The sequence below is a fragment of the Aquarana catesbeiana genome, linkage group LG10, assembly GCF_042186555.1.
Source record: "Aquarana catesbeiana isolate 2022-GZ linkage group LG10, ASM4218655v1, whole genome shotgun sequence".
In the NCBI taxonomy this organism is placed as follows: Eukaryota; Metazoa; Chordata; class Amphibia; order Anura; family Ranidae; genus Aquarana; species Aquarana catesbeiana.
This window is the reverse complement of record NC_133333.1, coordinates 238,089,639-238,110,102: the sequence shown is the minus strand read 5'-3', so window position 1 is coordinate 238,110,102 and position 20,464 is coordinate 238,089,639. Positions and strand designations below refer to the sequence as shown.

The 20,464-nt window shown below is 41.5% G+C and overlaps 1 protein-coding gene across 3 annotated transcripts in view; it reads right to left on the bottom strand.

Annotated features, from left to right (window-relative positions):
- The window catches only part of CDON (cell adhesion associated, oncogene regulated), a 220,078-nt gene that overhangs the window by 23,590 nt on the left and 176,024 nt on the right, over window positions 1–20,464 (bottom strand). For 2 of the 3 annotated variants that reach the window (XM_073603479.1, XM_073603480.1), the window contains 5 exons: window positions 20,042–20,188; window positions 18,409–18,552; window positions 17,872–18,156; window positions 11,113–11,382; window positions 6,858–7,214 (listed from right to left, as the gene is read on the bottom strand). In XM_073603479.1, coding sequence (XP_073459580.1) covers window positions 6,858–7,214; window positions 11,113–11,382; window positions 17,872–18,156; window positions 18,409–18,552; window positions 20,042–20,188 — 1,203 coding nt within the window. The other variant, XM_073603481.1, reaches the window with a different exon arrangement.

Below are 20,464 nucleotides of genomic sequence, written 5' to 3'. Positions count from 1 at the left end.
TACTTGCAGATGCCCGACGATTAAACTAGCCAGTAAAGTATGGCAGTCAATTAAGGCACTGTTGGGGTATGAGGGGGTAACAGAATACACCCCTCTATGGAACAATAAAAACCTGGCGGAATTAAGAGACAGAGAGGCCTAGGGAATGGGAGAGACAGGGCATCATTAGACTATGCCAACTATATGAGGGTAATTGTAAGAAAACATTTCTAGCTTTAAAACGGGAATTTAACATATCAGATCATTTATTTTATAAATATCTCCAAATTAGGCACGCTATACAAGTGCAGTTTAGGTCGCAGAAAATGGAATGGACCCAGATCCCTACGCTTCTAAAAACAATCAACTCAGAAACATCCAAAGGACTAATTTCAGAGTTATATACTGGTTTGGAAGATAGAATAGTAAATAGAGCAGGACCTTCTAAGAGCAGAGCGGGATGGGAAAGAGACCTGGGAGCAATGACTACTGATGAATGGGACAGGATTTTGAAACGGGGAGCACTAGTCTCAATTTCTCCTTCACAGAAAGTATCTCATCTGTTTTTAATACATAGCCCCAAAAAAATGTTCAAGCTCGGGTGGAGACAAAATGAGTGCCCCAGGTGTAGGGCGACAGGAGATTTTATCCACATGGTATGGAAGTGCCCGAAGCTATTTAGATACTGGGTAGACAGAGTATAGATAGGATAAATAAAACCTTCAAGATTACACTAGAACTGGCGGCCAAAATATGCCTACTAGGGAATATGGAGGTAGGTAGTGACTCGATTGACACCATTGAAGTAGTGCTGAGATGTCTATATCAGGCGAGAAAATTGATCGCACAGAAATAGGCAGGCGCATAACCCCCCGACTGTGAAGAATTGGGAAAAGACTATCAACTCAATAGTTTGGAGTGAGATAGTGGTATATATATTAGGCAAGGTAACTATAGGAAGTTTGAGAGAATGTGGAGGCCTTGGTTAGATGAGATGAGGTGTCCCCCATAGGGGGAGGACAATGAGTGGATGAGAGGGGTTTTCCCCCCTTTTTTTTTTCTTTTTGCCTTCCGCTGCTCTTGTTGCTCCTCCTTGGGAGATCCGGGATGCTTTTTGTTCCCGCACTGTTCTTTGGAGGGTCCTTGTCCTTCCTCGGAAGCCAAATTAGCAGGTCTGGTAATTAATAGAAGTATGCACACAAGTAATGATTAAGTGGTGTGGGTGTGTTGGGAGGGACAAGAAAGGTTAACTTATAAGGCTTTCATGTATTGTAAGATAACACACAATATTTTACGATGTTGTATTTCTGTTTGATACTTGCGTAATAATAGAAAAAAAAAAAAATATATTTAAATAAGGAAAAAAAGGAGAAAGAAGAAAAAAAAAAAAAAAAGAAATAAAGCGTTATTGGATCTACTGATTACCAACAATACAGACCTGATCACAGATATGGAAATATGGGGCAATTTAGGAAACAGCGATCACGGGTCAATTGGCTTCAGTATAAATCACACAAATAGGAAACATAAGGGGAATACAAGGACACCGAATTTCAAAAGAGCCAACTTCCCTAAACTAGGAACCTTGCTAGAAGGCATGAATTGGGAGAAAATCTTAGGAACGAAGAACACGGAGGAGAGATGGGTTTGCTTTAAGAGCATATTAAATAAGGGCATTAACCAATGCATCCCATTGGGTAATAAATTGAAAAGCGCAAACAAAAGTCCTGGATGGCTTAACTCCAATGTAAAAATGCATATTAAAAGCAAAGGAGAAGGCCTTCAAAAAATACAAGTTTGAGGGATCATCGTCAGCATTCAGACTTTATAAAGAATGCAACATGAAATGTAAGGGTCCAATTAGCGCAGCTACAATAGAACACGAAAGACACATAGCGGAGGAGAGAAAAAAAATATCCCAAGAAATTCTTTAAGTATGTAAACAGTAAAAAAAAGGGAAGACAGACCATATTGGCCCCATAAAGAATGAGGAAGGACATCTGGTTACAAAGGATGGGGAGATGGCGAAGGTATTGGATTTATTCTTCTTCTCAGTCTTCACGAGGAAATCGGGGGGGCTTCAGTAACCAAAACTGCAGTGTTCATTCTCAGGACACATCACAGGAAGCACCTCCATGGGTAACAGAGGACAGAATTAGAATTAGACTTGGGAAACGTAACATTAATAAATCACCGGGACCAGATGGCTTGTATCCGAGGGTACTTGGGGAACTCAGTCGAGTAATTGCCAGGCCATTTTTCCTAATTTTTACTAACAGTCTACTGACTGGAATGGTACCAGCTGATTGAAGAAAAGCCAATGTAGCACCAATATTTAAAAAGGGCCCAAAATACATCCCTGGGAATTACAGACCAGTTAGCCTAACATCAATAATATGCAAGCTCTTGGAGGGGGGTGATAAGGGACTATATACAAGATTTTAGTAAATGAGAACGGTATCATTAGCAGTAATCAGCATGAATTCATGAAGAATCGTTCTTGCCAAACCAATCTATTAACTTTCTATGAGGAGGTGAGCTGCCATCTAGATAAAGGAAGGCCGGTAGACGTGGTGCATCTGGATTTTGCTAAAGCATTTGACACAGTTCCCCATAAACGTTTACTGTACAAAATAGGGTCCGTTGGCATGGACCATAGGGTGAGTACATGGATTGAAAACTGGCTACAAGGGCGAGTTCAGAGGGTGGTGATAAATGGGGAATACTCAGAATGGTCAAAGGTGGGTAGTGGGGTCCCCCAGCGTTCTGTGCTGGGACCAATCCTATTTAATTTGTTCATAAATGACCTGGAGGATGGGGTAAACAGTTCAATCTCTGTATTTGCGGACGATGCTAAGTAGGGCAATAACTTCTCTGCAGGATGTGGAAACCTTGCAAAAAGATCTGAACAAATTAATGGGGTGGGCAACTACATGGCAAATGAAGTAGAGGGTTCTTTACTGTAATGCCCCGTACACACGGTCGAATTTTCCGACTGAAAATGTGTGATAGGACCTTGTTGTCGGAAATTCCGACCGTGTGTAGGCTCCATCACACATTTTCCATCGGATTTTCCGACACACAAAGTTTGAGAGCAGGATATAAAATTTTCCGACAACAAAATCTGTTGTCGGAATTTCCAATCGTGTGTACACAAATCCGACGCACAAAGTGCAACGCATGCTCAGAATAAATAAAGAGATGAAAGCTATTGGCCACTGCCCCGTTTATAGTCCCAAAGTACGTGTTTTATGTCACCGCGTTCAGAATGATCGGATTTTCCGACAACTTTGTGTGACCGTGTGTATGCAAGACAAGTTTGAGCCAACATGCGTCGGAAAAAATCCATGAATTTTGTTGTTGGAATGTCCGATCAATGTCCGACCGTGTGTACGGGGCATTAGAGCGGCAAGGATGTGGAATTCCCTCCCACAGGTGGTGGTCTCAGCGGGGAGCATCGATAGTTTCAAAAAACTATTAGATAAGCACCTGAACAACCACAATAATACAATGTAATACTGACATGTAAATCACACACATAGGTTGTACTTGTGTGTTTTTTCAACCTCACCTACTATGTAACTATGAGATGGGCCCTCTGCTTAGGCCCATGACAGAGTTTCCACTGCTACTCTTGATAGGGCCCCTAGCAATTAGCAACCCCAGTGTTATATTCATAAGCACTGGGGGGCCCATTCACACTCAGGCATTTAAATGGCACCCCAACACACTAATACGGCTCATCTTTGGTTGTGTTGTGGGGAGTTGGCTACCTATTTTTAGCGGATCGGATGTCCCTTTACATCCATGGCTTCATAGAGAATGGATGGTGCGATTGGGTCCACCTTAAAAAACGAACAGGTGAACCCAATCGGCTCACCTGTGCGAAAGGGGCCTTACTCTCAGCCTGGGTGAGTGTGGTCACCAGGACAAAGAAAGAAAGGGGAACGCACCTAACAATACATTTAGAGGGGCTTCCAACTCCTCACCACTCTTGAATTGTAATGTGTGTGGCTAGATTTAGATTTTATCCAAGAAGCATTTTTTCTTCTTGTCAACAGTCATAGAATAGAGGAGCCCTGTTGTATATTTTTAACATGAGCTCACTCACACAAACAAGTTGGAGGAGAGGTACATGACCAACGTAAGGGAAACACGCAGTAATGTGGCTCCCCGCTGTGGGCTGAATGAGAGGCTGTGAAAATAGCAGCAGCACACAGAGAGGCCAGTATTAAATGTCACATAAAAGGATGCCTGGTAACTTTTCCAGAGCAGAGTTCAAGAAGTGCACCCGGCAGGACGTGGCATCCAGAGTGGGTGGAAGAGCTCATTGTTATATAAAAAAAAAAAAAGAAAAAAAATCTTTACAATCTGCACCACAAATACCCACATAATATACTTTTAAAATGACAACACAAAAGACATGGACAGTGTGCAAAATGCAGCAGGTATAAAGCAGAGCAAGAATAAAAGGTGCACCATATTAATCAAAATTATAACCTTTTATAAACCAAGCAGATTAAAATTGCATGCTTTCAAAAATGGCGCAGAGATTCGGACTGCTGTTCTCACACAGCAACAGTAGCCTAGATCTCCAACGATTTCACACTCCTTCCTGCACAATGCTTCAATCAACAGCACCGCTCAGGGAGCTAGAGCACTGCTGAGCAGTGTGCAGGGAGGAGGGCCAAACTGCTGGAGACCAGGGCCAGTGCTGATTGGAGCAGTGTGCAGGTGGAACTGTCAGACTGCTGGAGACTGGGGCTGACTAGAGTAGTGTAGGGAGCATTGTCGGACTTCTGGAAACTGGGGCTGACTAGAGTAGTGTGGGGGGCAGTGTCAGACTGCTGGAGACTGGGGCTGACTAGAGTAGTGTGGGGGGCAGTGTCGGACTGCTAGAGACTGAAGCTGACTAGAGTAGTGTGGGGGTCAGTGTCGGACTGCTGGAGACGGAGGCTGACTAGAGTAGTGTGGGGGGCAGTGTCGAACTGCTGGAGACTGGGGCTGACTAGAGTAGTGTGGGGGGCAGTGTCGGACTGCTGGAGACTGGGGCTGACTAGAGTAGTGTGGGGGTCAGTGTCGGACTGCTGGAGACTGGGGCTACTGCTGAATGAAACAGTGTGCAGGTGGGAGTTTTAGAGTGCTAGAGACCGGGGCCTCTGCTTGTGTGCAAAAGCAGCGGTCTGACTCTCCAATGTGCTGCTAAAACAGAGTACTTAACGTTGAAAAATAAACAGAAAGAAGAGCATGGTTATTACTGTATATGCAACCTGAATTTATTACAGTAATAGGGAAGCCTTAGACACTAAAATAGAATGACAAGTGTTATAATGAAGCATATCATTTGATTCGGATACTGATTTGGCGTATAACTTCTTACAATGATAGAATTTAAAGTTAATTTCTGGGAAAGGTAATGATTGCCTAAAAGAACTGTTCATATGTTGCCTCCCCCTTACTCCTACATATACTACATAGCCTTTATTAAAGAAATCTATTGAAATAGTTTAAATCCGCTCCAGTCAGGCGATACAGGGGCTTTGGTTCTGTCAGCAAACGGCTGCCGTGGGGAATGGGGGGGGGGGGGGGGGGGGGGGCACTGAGAACAGATGGGCAATGGAAGCCGGTGGGTGACACCACAGCTCCGGGTATTTTTGAGCAGTTGCCGAGTGCTCCCTGACATGGGGAGCTGGAGCTTCTCAATTACGATTGCACAGGAGCGGATTAAAAAAAACAAACACACACAACACGCAAGTATTTCCAAAGATTTTTTATTTTTCTATACAGCAGTGGTTCTCAACCCTGTCCTCAAGTACCCCCCAACAGGCCATGTTTTGGGAATTTCTCTTAGATAATATAGCTATCCAAAATACCAAACCATTGACTCTGATTTAAAGCACCTGTGCAAGATAAAGGAAAACCTGCAAACATGGCCTGTTGGGGGTACTTGAGCACAGGGTTGAGAACCACTGCTATACAGCATAGGTGGAAGGAGAGGGGAGGCAGCATTTTTAGCCTTTAAATCTAATTTAAGCTCTGGATTGACCTCAACTAAATTGTACCGGTCGCCTCAACTAAAGCAGGGTATACACTGTCGGAAAATCATCCAGTTCAGTAGGAATAGCTGACTTTCGGTCCATGTGTACTGCAGTCTGTTTTAAGATCATGCTGGAAAACCAGCATTTGATTGTCACTTCCAGCCAATGGCTGTAAGCGCTGATCTGTGTATTCTGCAGGTGGGGAGAGTCCCCGCCGTCAGAGTACAATACTGCGGCTGGGGGGGGATCCCTTCATCACACATCATTTGTGTTGCTGTGGGGATCCGAGAGTCTTATTTCATTCATCTGACTGGTTGAACAAATAAAAAACTAAACATGTATACCTTAATTTAGACAACCTCTTTGTGGGCTGAGCAAATCGATATTCGGATCCAAATCAACTGAAAGACTTCAAAATTTCTGAAATATTCATCCTGACCAAAAAATTAATAATCTGTGGAATTCTTGCTTCACCAGTTGCTGCGTTCTACATTATGTGACTCTGCGCTGTGCAATCTTTGAGCATTCCTCCTCCTCATTCAGAGGAACCGACAATTCTCCTTACACCAGATTGGAGAAAGAAAAGGAACATGGTAGAGTGTCCTGAGAAGGCCTCTTCTAATGTTCATAATATACTGTAATCTCATTTAACTTACTAAGTTATACCAAATCCTACATATAAGATCTGAGTGGAGTTTTCACTTAAATCCAGCTATAGCTTACATGGCCATTTAACACAACTGAATCCATCAAGTCACACTAACTCCTGCAACTGGAGAAAGAAGAAAACAAAACGCCTTCTTTTAGAAGAAGGCTTATGTTCCTATGGCAGGGACTTACCAACAGTCAGGGTGGCCTCCTCCTGGGTGGAACCAAACTCATTGGTAGCCTCACAGATATATTTCCCAGCATGCCTCATTGTAACAGCGGTGATGTACAAGGAGCTGGTTCCTGGATGAGACATGATCACATGTAGCGGCTCTTGGCTGGGGGTGTCTGCGGTCCTGGACTGTAGTGCTTTCCGAGGTTTAGACCGAAGGATCTGAGAAGGATGACTGCTGATTGGTCCGAGGTTGTCATACCAGCGAATGGAAGGGGTGGGGTTTCCGGTGGCATTACAGGTTAACGTGACCCAGTCTCCAATCACTACGCTGACACTTGTAGGCGGAGACACGATCGCTGGTCTGGAGCCTGAACCTACCAAAAAAAAAAGAGATAAAATAAAATATTACAAAAAAAAATTATATATATATATTTTATATACTTTTAAGCATGTTGAACCAGTCACCATTTGGGATGGCAAGTTACTCTGAGTTTGTCTTAAAGGTTACGTTCACATTTGGAGCATCTTACAAATTACACATTAGACCCATATTTAGAGTGTAACATAACATACTCCAGCACCCACCCACCCCCCATCCGTCTGTCCGTCGTACGTCATACGTCATACATCCGCCCCCCAACAAAAAGGGGGCAGCAATAAAGAAAACAAGAAAAAATATGACGACATTATCAGAATGCTGTGTATACCTAGGTTTGCTCCATGGTCTTATGTGATTTTGTATACTTACTTATGGCATTTCTTTTTTTATCAGCTATACCCCTTTGAGCCCCTGGGGAAGCCATGACTGTAAAACGCATCGAGACCATCACACTGCTACCTCATTTTCACAACTTTGATGATTTATTAATGTGTAATTCACCACATGATTAGTTACAGCTAATTTATTAATGTGTAATTCACCACATGATTAGTTACAGCTAATTATTATTATTCACGATTATTAGCTGATTATATTTAGTTGTATATATTACGAGGAAGGTGTATGGGGTATTGTTCTTAACTTTTGTATTATGTTCTTTGATCTGATGAAATAGGGATGTTTTGCATCCATTTACTTTTTAACATGTTACAATAAAAATGTGGATGTTTTTATGTAAACAATGTGTTGTATTTTCTGAGGTTTGCTATTACGGTCCCTTAAAAAGTCCCACACTTCTTTGGTCCTTTTTTTCATACCAGATGTGTAATACTATTTCTAAATGGTATCTTAATCTGGCTTTGTACTGGCCCCCTATAATATCCTATACATCAGTGTTCACGCCTGAAGAGGAAGGGACACGATTATAACAAATGGAGTTTGCTAATTGGGGGAGAGAATACACAAATGATCTCATCAGTGAGCTGCTCCTCGTTCACTATCCAATCACAGCCTTGACCAAACTGTATTGGTTGGACTGCAGTGGATAAATTAAAATGGTCTGGGCTCTGTATAATGTGTATCAACTTGCTGAACAGAATTACATATTTCAGATGTACAATATGTAATCCAACTATGTATATATTTAAAGTTATGATAAACTAAAAGCGCTAATGGATTCTAATATTAGGTGATACGGTGATTAAAAAATTGTGATAATTCAAAAATCCAAAAAAAAAATTATTCAAAAATTCAAAAATTGTGTGTTAATAATTCAAGTGCATTTCTACATCAACAAAATAATTTAGGTATTATGTATAAAGCCACACCGCTATCGTAGTGTTCTGATGGCACTTAAAAGGAATTAATTATGTGAAATAAGATGCGCTAAATACACTGCTAACTTTGTGTTAAAATGATAAGTGCATAAATAATACTTAAAATTGCTAGTGCTGCTGCTGAGCTATATAAAGCAGATGGTAATTTATATAGACATTCATATGGTAGTCCTAAATAGATGTCCAGTCCATACATTCCATTTTAGGTAATAACAGCTGGTGTGGAACTTAAACAAAGTAGAGAAATCGCTGGCAAAATGATTAACTCCCTTAATGGATAGGGTTCAACCTATGTTCCAGTTCCACCTTAAAATGGCTCACTAAACTCTTGGTGATCTGCTGGTGTTTAGCTCCAATGATTTGATTCCGTTCATGCAATCAAACAAAAAAAGAAACTTTCATTGCGCAATGAACTATTCACTTAAAGCTTCTTGGCAAAACAAATAAGGTACACTCACTGTATTGGTATCGTATGTCAGCGCATAGAGCAGTCAGCCGCCCACCGCGATCTCCTCCTCGCAGTCAAGCTGCGAGTATGAATCAAGCACTACGGATGACGTCACTTGGCTCCCCCCGACGCTTTGCGTCACATGTCACGTGGCTTTATCAAGGGACCCTTGATAAAGTCACGTGACATAACGCGTCGGGAGGAGCCAAGTGACATCATCCGTAGTGCTTCATACTCGCAGCTCGATGCGAGGAGGAGATCGCGGTGGGCGGCTGACTTATCTTATTTCACATAGTCAACTATGTATATAGCCGTTTTCTTATAACTACTTTTCACCATCCAGCATCATCCAGACTTCAAAATAACATTTTAAGATGGAGGGACCCATTAAAGTTTATCTAAAGCCAAAACATTTTTCTTTTTATGAAAGGCAATTACAGGTTTACATGGGACTTTTCAGGTGTGACACAAAGCTGAACCAGAATTTTTTCTTTTAAAAATTCAGTAATTTAACAATGGGCTAAAATATGTTCACATAAAAACCATATAGGAGATATGAGCCATATAGTATAGTCCTTATATTCATAACAGCATTTGTGTAGATCCCGACATGTTTCGCCCTGAAACTGGGCTTCCTCGGTGGAAGCTATCTGCTTATCAAAGCCTTCTAGTAAATAGAAAACTAGTCCCGATGATCCCACATGCTTACCCTGAAGTTCAATATTGTCACTTGAGTCTATAGTCACTGATTGTTCAATTGATGTGTTAGTATCAACATCACAGATAACGCCCATAATGTAATTAATTTGTCTAGCTCTATGTAGCGCCCTCTGTTGTGGATTCTCTGCCCCTGTGTTACCTTTTGTAAAAATCAGACCCTGCAAGTCTAATATCTAATATCTAATATATATATATATATATATATATATATATATATATATATATATATATATATATATATATATATACACATATATACACATATATATATACACATATATACAAACACACACACACACATATATATATACATATATACACACACACACATTATGGGCTTTATTTGTGTTGTTTTTAGTTTGGTCCTTGCCTGCCTTCTGTGACCACTTGTAGCTCTATGATGGGCCTGGCATCATACTAACATCAATTCAACAATCGGTGACTATAGACTCAAGTGACATTATTGAACTTCAGGGTAAGCATGTGGGATCATCGGGACTAATACACACATGTGCACTATTTAAGAAAATGTAAAAAAAAAAAAAAATCTTTCTGAATGTTTTTTTTTCTGTTATTTATAGTATACTTTCTATTTACTCAAAGGCTTTGATTCTAAGTGGATAGCGTCCCCTGAGGAAGCCCAGTTTCAGGGCAAAACATGTCAGGATCTACACAAATGATGCTATGAATATAAAGAACTATACTATACCCATATACTTTGGGTCAAATCTGTATTTGTTTTTATGTGGACATGATATTTTAGCCTATTGTTAAATAAATACTGATTTTTTTTTTTTAAAGAAAAAAATTCTGGTTCAGCTTTGTGTCGCACCTGAAAAGTCCCATGTAAATCTGTCATTGCCTTTCACAAAATTAAGGGATATGGTGCTATAAATCAAATGGTGATCTATCCATAATAAACCATATTCCAATTTTTTTTTTTCATTTTGGAGTGGAGTCTGTGCAACATTAGGGAGATTCATTCTCTCTATTTATCCTGATAACTATCGTCATCAAAAATCCTGAAAGTGAACAAAAATCCAAAATTTTGAACGTGAAAGTCTATTGCATGGACTTCCTCTCACTTTCTGCTGTATCTACAGGACAGGCGGTGAAGGGAAATCCCCACAATTGGCACGCAGATTTAAAAAAAGGAAAAAAAAAAAAAAAAAATGGACAGGGGCTTAAACCATTTAAACTACGAGGGTTCTTCAAAAAGTTTCTGCTTTTTTTTTTTTTTTTTCTATATTTAATAGAGAATTTTAAAAAAAGTTCAGAAACTTTAAGACCCATTGTATAAAAATGTACCCCTTTCAAAATTATAAAGAAGTTGTGACTTTACATATATAGTTTAACCTAAAAGAACAACATCATTTAAATGCTCCTACCTGTTTGTATGTGGAGCCTGGCAGAGGCCTGGACCACACCAACTTCGTTGCCTGCCATACACTGATACATCCCAGAATCCTCTTCAGCCACATTGGCGATCCGTAGCGTGTTCCCCCATGGACGCAGGCGGGATGATGGATAGATTCTCACGGTGTTGTGTAGCCAGATGATATTTGGAACTGGATTACCTTGAGTCTCGCAGATAAAGGTGACGTCACTGCCTGCTGGTGCAGCCTGGTCCTCAGGGGCCCGTGAAATCAATGGAGCTTCTGCAAAGGGAGATGAACAGTCAGAAACCCCAGAGAAAAGACAGATCAAAAAGGAAAATCTTTACACTTCTTTCGTCCGGAGCATTGGATTACAGCCATGAAGCACAGCCTGGTAATGGGGTCCATAGCACAATGTATCATATAAATGTAATAGGAAACCGGTACACATGCTGTATAAGTGAACTCTCCATGATGACCAAACTTTACAGGACCTCAGGTGTTAGCCTAATCTAAGAGCCACATTATGGCTTTGCACTGTAAACCAATTTAAACACAAATGTTGATTAACCTCAGTTACATGAGCGGTCTGTGCATTCTAGTACGTTCCCGATGCAGTTTCATCTCATGCATTTTAAAGCTGAACTCTGGGATTGTAAGAAAAAATAATCCCTGCACTGCAAGAGTTAAACGCTTGCTATGTCTTGAGGTAGACAGACAGTATTATTGTACCCGATTCCCCCTTCCAGCACGCTCTAGAGTTGCCCTTATCTTCCCGAAGCTCCAGTCCTGGGGTGTTCCCTTGGCATCATTGCGTATGTTGCAGGGCTATTAACCCTGCATTGTATTTTGTGGGGGCATGTGACCACAGCAGTGAGAGTGGCTCAGAGACTTCAGGAACCGAGTCACACATATAGAGGGAGGTTACGGGAGTCAAAAAGAAGGCAAATACTCTTCCTTATCCCTAAACCTTCTAGACTTTACAAGCATTCAACCCTTGCAGTGTGTGGGGGTGTGGGGGTGTGGGGGTGTGGGGGGGATGGGTCCTACTGTAAGGGTATTTTTTTTTTTTTTTTTTTTTTATTAAGTAAAAAGTTTTTGCTCCTTGCACCTTTATTTTTTACAACGATACCATTAAGACCTTACAAGAACTGCATTTGATCTTATGTGCATTTTGTATGTTCACATGTAAAGATTTACACTAACATGTAAGTTAGGGGAAAGATGGGACCAGCCTGAAAGGGAGCCCCGCAGGAACCCCCAGATGAGGTCTCATGGTAGAACTCCTTCTGATCCTTCCCCTGCGATGAACAAGAAAATCACTGATGAGGTTTTGGGTGGGGTTAGCCTAAATTTATTACCACTATTTCCTAATGGGCGGTCTCGCTCAGGTGTGCGGTCATTGGACGTAGTGCTAAAAAAGTTTTGTTGCAAATTTAAAAAAAATTTTTTTTTTACAATGGTTTGTCAAAGATCTTACAAGAGCTGCTGGATTGGGAAGGCAAAAGAAATAGTCAGTGCTGGAACCATGGTTCATTTGTGGATTGTATGGGGGTAAAGTACAACTACTGTTTAGCTAGAAATCATAACAATATCCAAGCCAGTCTTGCTGCCCCTTGATCATTACAAGAGAGACCAGGAACTGTCTGACAACTCGGTGACTGTGCTGGGATTGTACAGTGTGTGCGCTCAGCACAGAAACATCAGCCATCCACAGATGCATGTATGCCAAGTGAACGCCCAACTGGCTTTGCCGCCGCACATATGAATTACATGGGCAGCAAGAGGTTAGGGGCATCCAGGAAATAAGGCTGATCATTGCCATGAGATAGTAACTTACAAAAATGCTTTTTATTGGTTTTAATCCTATTAATAAAATGTTATTTTTATTTTATTGTTATTGTTTCTGAGAACCTCACTGACAATGGATACGTGCTATATTCACTCTGAGACGGGTTATAAACAAAAAGGTTACAATACAATATGTTGCTTGGTTGGTAAATAGCCAATTTTTACCACTGAAACCCCTTGCTGACCACATAACACATGGATGTGGTGGCAAGAAAAGTGGGATTTAATGGGCAGCTGCCACAGATATGCGTCCACGGCGGAATGATGAGGCGTGTTGACAGCACGCCGGCAGGAAAAGGCCTGATCATGTGACTACTGCGATTGCCAATCACAGCGGTCACATGATACAGAAGCCTTCCATGCATTACAGCCTACTTAAATGGCTACATGAGGCAAAGAGGAAGCTCTGGACAACCGCACTCCAGAATATAGCCTTTATTAGTAAAAAGTCCAACAGATACAAGCCACAGCAAAAAATGTGACAAACGAGCTGACGCGTTTCACACTTAACAGTGCTTAGTCATAGCTTGGCTAAGCAGCTGGCCATTAAATCCCACTTGTACCTATTGGACTTTTTACTAATAAAGGCTATATTCCGGTGTGTGGCTGTCCAGAACTTCCTTTTTGCCTCATGTTGCTATATGCTTAGCCGGCACCTGGTGTTCCAGTTCCGAGGAGAGTTCTATATCCACATTTCCACCTGGAGCGGTGATCCCTTTCCCTTCCCCCATTGTTCATGGATTATACTTAAAATGGCTGTCGGGAGGCGTCGTTAAAGGGCTTAATAGCCTTTCTCCTCGAAAGCTGGCATAGGTCGCCAGCCATGTGCAAATTGTTGAACTGTATTGGTTAGAGAACAGTCTCCTCTGCATAAAGAGTATTTTACAGAGGGTCAGCATGTGACATGTATATGGCCCTTAAGTTAGTGAGCAGCTGTCCTGGCTATTCCAGTCGCCACCCTCCAGTATAATTTAAAAAAAAAAAGGAAGGACAGCTGTCACTGGATGTTTACAGAGTGGGACTGATGTATAACAATTCAGGATAGGACAAGGGAAAAAAAAAATCCAGTTTTTAGCCTCCCACAACAGGCTGGGAAAGAAAATCAAATATTACAATGGTGGTTATGGGCTTCAAAACCGCTTTGCTTACCTCCTGTGTTACCAATAATAGCCACACGAGGGCGCCAGCTACTTTCTGCTGCCAGAGATGCACCAGGATAATAATTTTACCTATATCAGAGCTCATATCAGACTGAGCAATGGCATGCTAAATATCACATGGATTTTTTTCTTAGCCATCTGTGTCCCATTGGGGAGATTTCCCTCAATTTCCTGGCCCATAACCACAACAGGAAATAAGAGGAAATGCCTCAAAAGTGAGAGATACCTTTGTTATCAGAACTGGTGTCTCCATTGGAAGATTTACCATATAGCCTCGTTTTGGTGACAACTTAAAATTTGGGGTTTTCCTTCACTCTTGGTGATAATGGTAAACAGGACATATAGAATGAAAAGGCGAAGCTCCCTAACGGGGACACAGGCAGCAATGAGAACTTGACAGGTGTTCCTTTAAAGTTTAGAGGAAATTTAAAAACTACCCCTGCAATACAAAAGTTTAAAAGAGAAAGTATGGCCTAAACTTTTTTTGGTCATACTTCTCTTGTAGGTCACAGGGGTGCACTTACTTTTGCTCTCCCTTGGCCCAGAATTTGAGCTAAAGTCCACTGGCAGCTGAAATCACAGAGCTGCTCCAGGTCATATTTGTTGGGATTCACCCAGATGCCTGGTCAAGCAGCTGGCTCAGCCTTTCAGCGTGCCACCGACTGCCTGAGCCAGCTTCTCCCACCTCCCCCTCTGCTACCCGATGGTCCAGTGAGCGCTGAAGGGGACAGAGCAGAGAGTGCTGACTGACGGTCATTGCTCTCTGCTCTGACCGGACCGAGAACTGAGCAATCAAGTGACCACACATTTCTCAGGCTTAGAGCCGGTGGGGGACAACTGCAGCATTAGAACGATGCTGCAGCATGGAGGCGAGTATGAATGCTTGTTTTTTTGGATTCCCATACTTCTCCTTTAAATGCCCGTTTTTGTCTAGGATACCATTAAAAACAAGTTTACTTACCTTGTCCCTTGTTCTGGCAAGCTCCTGCTCTCTGTGTGACCGGTCCCCCAAAGCCGCTTCTCTATGGTGCTCCATCCTTCGGTTGCACGCCGATGTCTTCATCTATAATCCAGACCAGCAGTCCTCCATTGTACATAAGGAGGCCAAGGGCCTATCCACCACCCAGAGCGTTGAAGGGCAAGAAGAGCGTTGGCTGCTGGGGGCAGGGCAATGCTGCTTTTTAATGATACCCTAGACAAAAATGAGCCGTTAACCCTTGCCATGTGGGGGGGTGTCCCACTGCAAAGACAATTTTCCCGAAGTTCAGCTTTAAGTCATAAAAAGTCAGACTAGTGAAGCTGGAAAGAAAGCAATCTGTGGCACCACTAAGAAGGAGTCACACAAATGTCTGGCTGGAGTTCCACTTTAAATCAGACCACAGTATATATATATATATATATATATATATTTTCTCTATATCTTATAAAAACAGACATATAAAAGGACGGATCTCCTTTAAGGCTCTGCCCATGAAAAGTGAAATTCAGTCTGCAGGACCTACGAGAAACCTGGGGGAGGGGGGGCCTTCACCTAAAATACACATAATAAATATGTAAGTCACACGTATGTAAGAAAGCAGTCTATGTGCCAAGAGGCCCAGGCCTTGAGGACCATCACATCTGGAGGTGCCACTTTTCTGGCAGAGTGTGAGGTGACACGGGAGGAACAGAGGACGCAATTTTCAGACTCATTCACAGAAAACAGCGTCCCCGGGCGCAGGAGGAAATGTGGTAATTGATGAAACGAAGACGTGGTATAAATCGCCAGCATTAAGAGATGTCTGTACACCATTAAGGGAAGGGCTTGGCTCCGCAGACACCGTGCCAGCAGGGCCTTACCGGCTCGGCATCCATCGGCGAGACACCTTGTCTAACATAATCGAGGGCTTGTTGTGGTGGCACCGGGAGCGTGCCAAGAGAGATGGGTGTTGTATGCTGCCAGCTGCACTGACTTCCCATGCCAGAGGAATGAGTGTTCCTATTACATAAGCCTGGAAATAAATTCAGATAATTGCAATGTTCAAACCACAGGCGCTCCGACATACACCTAAGGCTAGCGAAGAACTCAAATCTAATTAAAAAGAAGCGAATTGTCGAAGAGGACCTGTCACTGAAGCTAAACTCCGGGACAAAACACGTAGGGGGAAGAGTTATTATAACTGGCGCACACAACATTTGGTGCAGCTGTGCAGAGTAACCAATCAGCTTCTAACTTCAGCTTGTTCAATTATAAGGTAACCCCACTTTCATGGGGAAAAAAAAATAGCAAATAAAAAAAAAATATATATATATATATATATATATATATATATATATATATATATATATATATATATATATATATATATATATATATATATATCGTAGCATATACAATTTCCACTCAAGTCGCAAAGTGTAATTGAAGGTTATTAAAAAATTACCTTTCCTTTTCAAATTGCAGCTCTGCAATTTTCTGTAAAATTAAATATGACAACCTGGAGTTGTTCTGTACACAGAATGTATACAGAACGCCCCCCAAAAACATCATTTCCCACTTGTGTGATTTTCCCAGAAGTCTATACTAAGATACAAGTCAGATTTCAGGCATCCCCTGCAACAAAAATGTAATTTTTGTGAGATGCTCCCTATAGAAAATAACATCTAAAAAGGAATAAGACCCTGGCAATTTCCTCATTTGAGCCCTGCAGGTGCAGCAGCTGATTGGTAATTAAGAAACCAAACCCATTAGATTCACTGATCACATGGACACAGACAAACACACATGGATTTCTTCAAAATAACAAAAAGGTAGGAATCCACAACAATGTTTGCTAAAATCCGTGCAATGTACATTGATCACCCAGAGGGAAATGTGTTGTTCTCAACAAAAGTAAAGTTACTCTTTAAGCTTTGGCAATAAAACCTGGAAGCTGATTGGTTACTATGCACAACTGCACCAGATTCTGTGCGCACCAGTTTTAGTAAATCTCCCCCACCATCTCTAAATACAAGAGTCATGTGTATTCTTACTTGGATCTGTGCAGTAATCCAGTAAGAAACTTTCCCTTTCCCTCTGTGCAGGAGCTTCCTGTATTATAGACCGGTCACTGCTGCTCCCTCTCCTTGTGCAGGGTGACTGGTCTTGGCTCCACCCCCTCCTGCAGTTTTCTGCAGGCAGCCCACAGTGGGTGGAGTCTGTTGGGTCCCTCCCACAGCTCTGCTCACTAACTACCGTGATAACATCACTGCTGCTATAGCCAGTTATATCTGGGTTTGCAAAAGCATTAGGCACACAGAAAATTTGATGTATATCCTTTGTGGCTATGGAGGAATGTATTTAAAATTAAAACATTTTATTCCAGAGTTCAGCTTTAAACGTCACACTTTGCAAGAAATAATGGGGCATTCCTAAGGCTGCAGATTGCAATAACAAATGGAAAGTTAACATATGAAGGTCCTACAGTGCACTTTGCCAGCTGTAAATTCAAATGCTGCTTGACGTTGGGTGAGCTGCACGTCACAGCAGTGTCTTGTCCTTATGGCTGCAATGGTGACACCAGAGCAAAAGGATTATGCAGAACTTTTTTTTTTTGTTGGCGACACCCTACCAGAGGCTAAAACACCACTGACATGGCTAAGACTTCCATTATAACAGTGGAGGGATGAAAAAAAAAAAAAAAAAAAACACAAAATATAGAAAAAGGAAAGAAGTTCATAAGATGACATTCATCTCTTCAGCCTGGAGGACAGAAGCCAGGGATGGAAGTTCTGCACTGACCTAAAACAACGACTATGTAGTTCACACGAGCCACTTCCTGCGTTTCATTGGCCAACAGGCATGAGTAGTTCCCAGTATCCTGTCTTTCCACAGTCTTGATCACGAGGTTAGTATGCAACAACGTCCTTCTGTTATCAGTGGCACTTTGCCCATCTTTATACCAGTTAACATGGGGGGTAGAGACCCCTCCGGCTGCACACTCCAGAGTCACCGTCTCATTCAGATGTACAGACAAATGATGAGTAAGGACGGGTTGTACGGGGATGAAATCAGAGTGAGCTGAACCTGTTGCATAAAGAAGAACAGATTATTAAAGCTCAGCTGTGAGTAGATATACAAGAACAAAATCACTTCCTACAACTTACAACTATGGCAACAGTACTGTTTGTGCATAGGATATGGTATCTCTAAACAATTCGTCACTTGTTTTACCCCCGGTGAGACATTGGGCTCTACTTGAACATCTGAAGGGTTGGTTTGGGATTGCGAAAACACAAATCCTACGGAATATTTTATAATATTTAAATATCTACTCACCAGTAACAGCGAGTTTGTAAACCGAGGGGCTTATCTTCCGCTCATGAGTGACTGGGTTATACACGGCACATCTATAGGGTCCCCGATCCTCCAACGTCACATTTACTATCTGAAGGTTTCCAGAGGGTAGGATGAAGTACTTATCTGATAAAAGAACAAGTCCGTTATTCTATGTTATTTTATGCCCAATAAGAGAGGTTACATAATTAAAGCCCAACTGCCCAGTATTAATTTTGACGTCAAATTTCTATTTAGTTTTAGTCGTATTTTAGTCATCTGAATGGTCTTAGTCATATTTTAGTTTACTAAAAAAATTGCAAGTACATTTTAGTAGACTAAAATCGAATGGGTTTAGTTAAATTGTAAGTTTTATTTAAGCATTTCTCCTAAATTTCCAAACTCATTATTAAATGCTCCTGGTGTAAAGAAAATCTAACAACATGTTATCTATTATTTATAGTATTCAGCAAACTACACAGACACAGATTTAGCCAAATATAAAACCTCTTTATAAGTAAAAACTTCCCTCCCTCACATTTTTTGTTGCGTTTTTGTTCGTTGCCGAACATTGGAATTGACTTAAGTCATAGTTTGTTTTTTTCGTCAATTGATGACAATTCTGAGAAATTTTCATTTTGTTCTCATCACTGGAAAAATGTAGCTGACAAAAATTATGACGAAATTAACACCATCAATTCCTGTCCCCTGGATGAAGGGTTAGAAACCCCAGCTGATCTAAACTTTATTGCCGTTTGTGTCCCCCCCCCCCCCCCCCATTTCCTGTCTATATGACACCCCAGATGGAAAGGATAACTTAAAACAAATTTGTGGCAGTGTTGAATTGTAAGCAAGTCTGTTAAATTGCTGCACATTTTCACTGGCAAGTTGTACACTTGTAGAGCACTTGAAACACAAGTTCTAGTTGACCCTTTTCCAATTTGTAGCAAATTTGTGTGCAATTCTCTAGCAAGAGCAAAGTTGCAGTGGCGAGTCTACAACAAGAGCTCTGCAAGTGTACAGCTTGAAAATTCAGCCACAGTGACCCCTGTGGTGGGATGACTATTGCACAACATAACTGAACCAGAACTTGCAGAATGTTTGCAAAGAAAGTTGATCTGGAGTAATGCAATGTGGACTTGCTGCAATTGTGCAACAAACTCGTGAAGTCTGGCAATAGCTTAGCAAGTCGTTTTCAAACTTGCAGCTTAATTGCTTGCTATCTGGACCCCTATGTTTCAGTGTGCGACATTATCTTTTACCTGAACAGGAAGCAAGGGGAAATCCCCCAAAAGAGGAACACAAACAGCAATAAAAAGACCCAACAAAAGATCTAACCACCAAGAACGTTGGCAGGAGTCTGGCTCTACGATTTCAGTACTACGTTTTGATATAATGCAGGCTAAATATTAATTATTTCATCCAAAAAGATTTAATAAAATGCAGGTGTTGTATCTTGGGTCATTCGAGATTCCTACCTGGTAGCATGCTGCTTATAAAAACTGCTCAGAGAGCCTCCAATCTAGATTTTGTTTTAATGTCCTGTACATGTTCAGTCTTGAGGTGCTGCTTGCAGTACAGGTGTGAAGAGTGCAGAGACAGGAATAAGCCATTGTCCATCACAGGCATCACTCACCGGTAGATTTGTCCAGCCATTTCCCCCTCACACGGTAATGGATCTGAGCAGGCGGGACACTGGATGGAACACCACACGTTATAATGGCGGTGCTTCCCTCTTCAGCCTCCACATTGACTCTAGAGACTGATTCAAAGTCTCCCAGATCTACAGGACACAACAGAAAACAGTCAGTTTTGGATAGAATGGGTGGAGAGCTGTCCAATGCCAATTTCGAACATGAATTATGGTCTAGCTATTTGGCTGTAGCCAGTCACTTATTGTGTAATGTTGAAGACATTTCTCTACTCATCCATGTAGCTTCCTCAGTGTCAAGACTACTTAGATGAGTAATCTTCAACAATACAGAACAAGTCCAGCAGAATGTGATTGACTACTACTAGGTAGATCGAGGATATACCTGGAGAACCTTCAAAGATATAT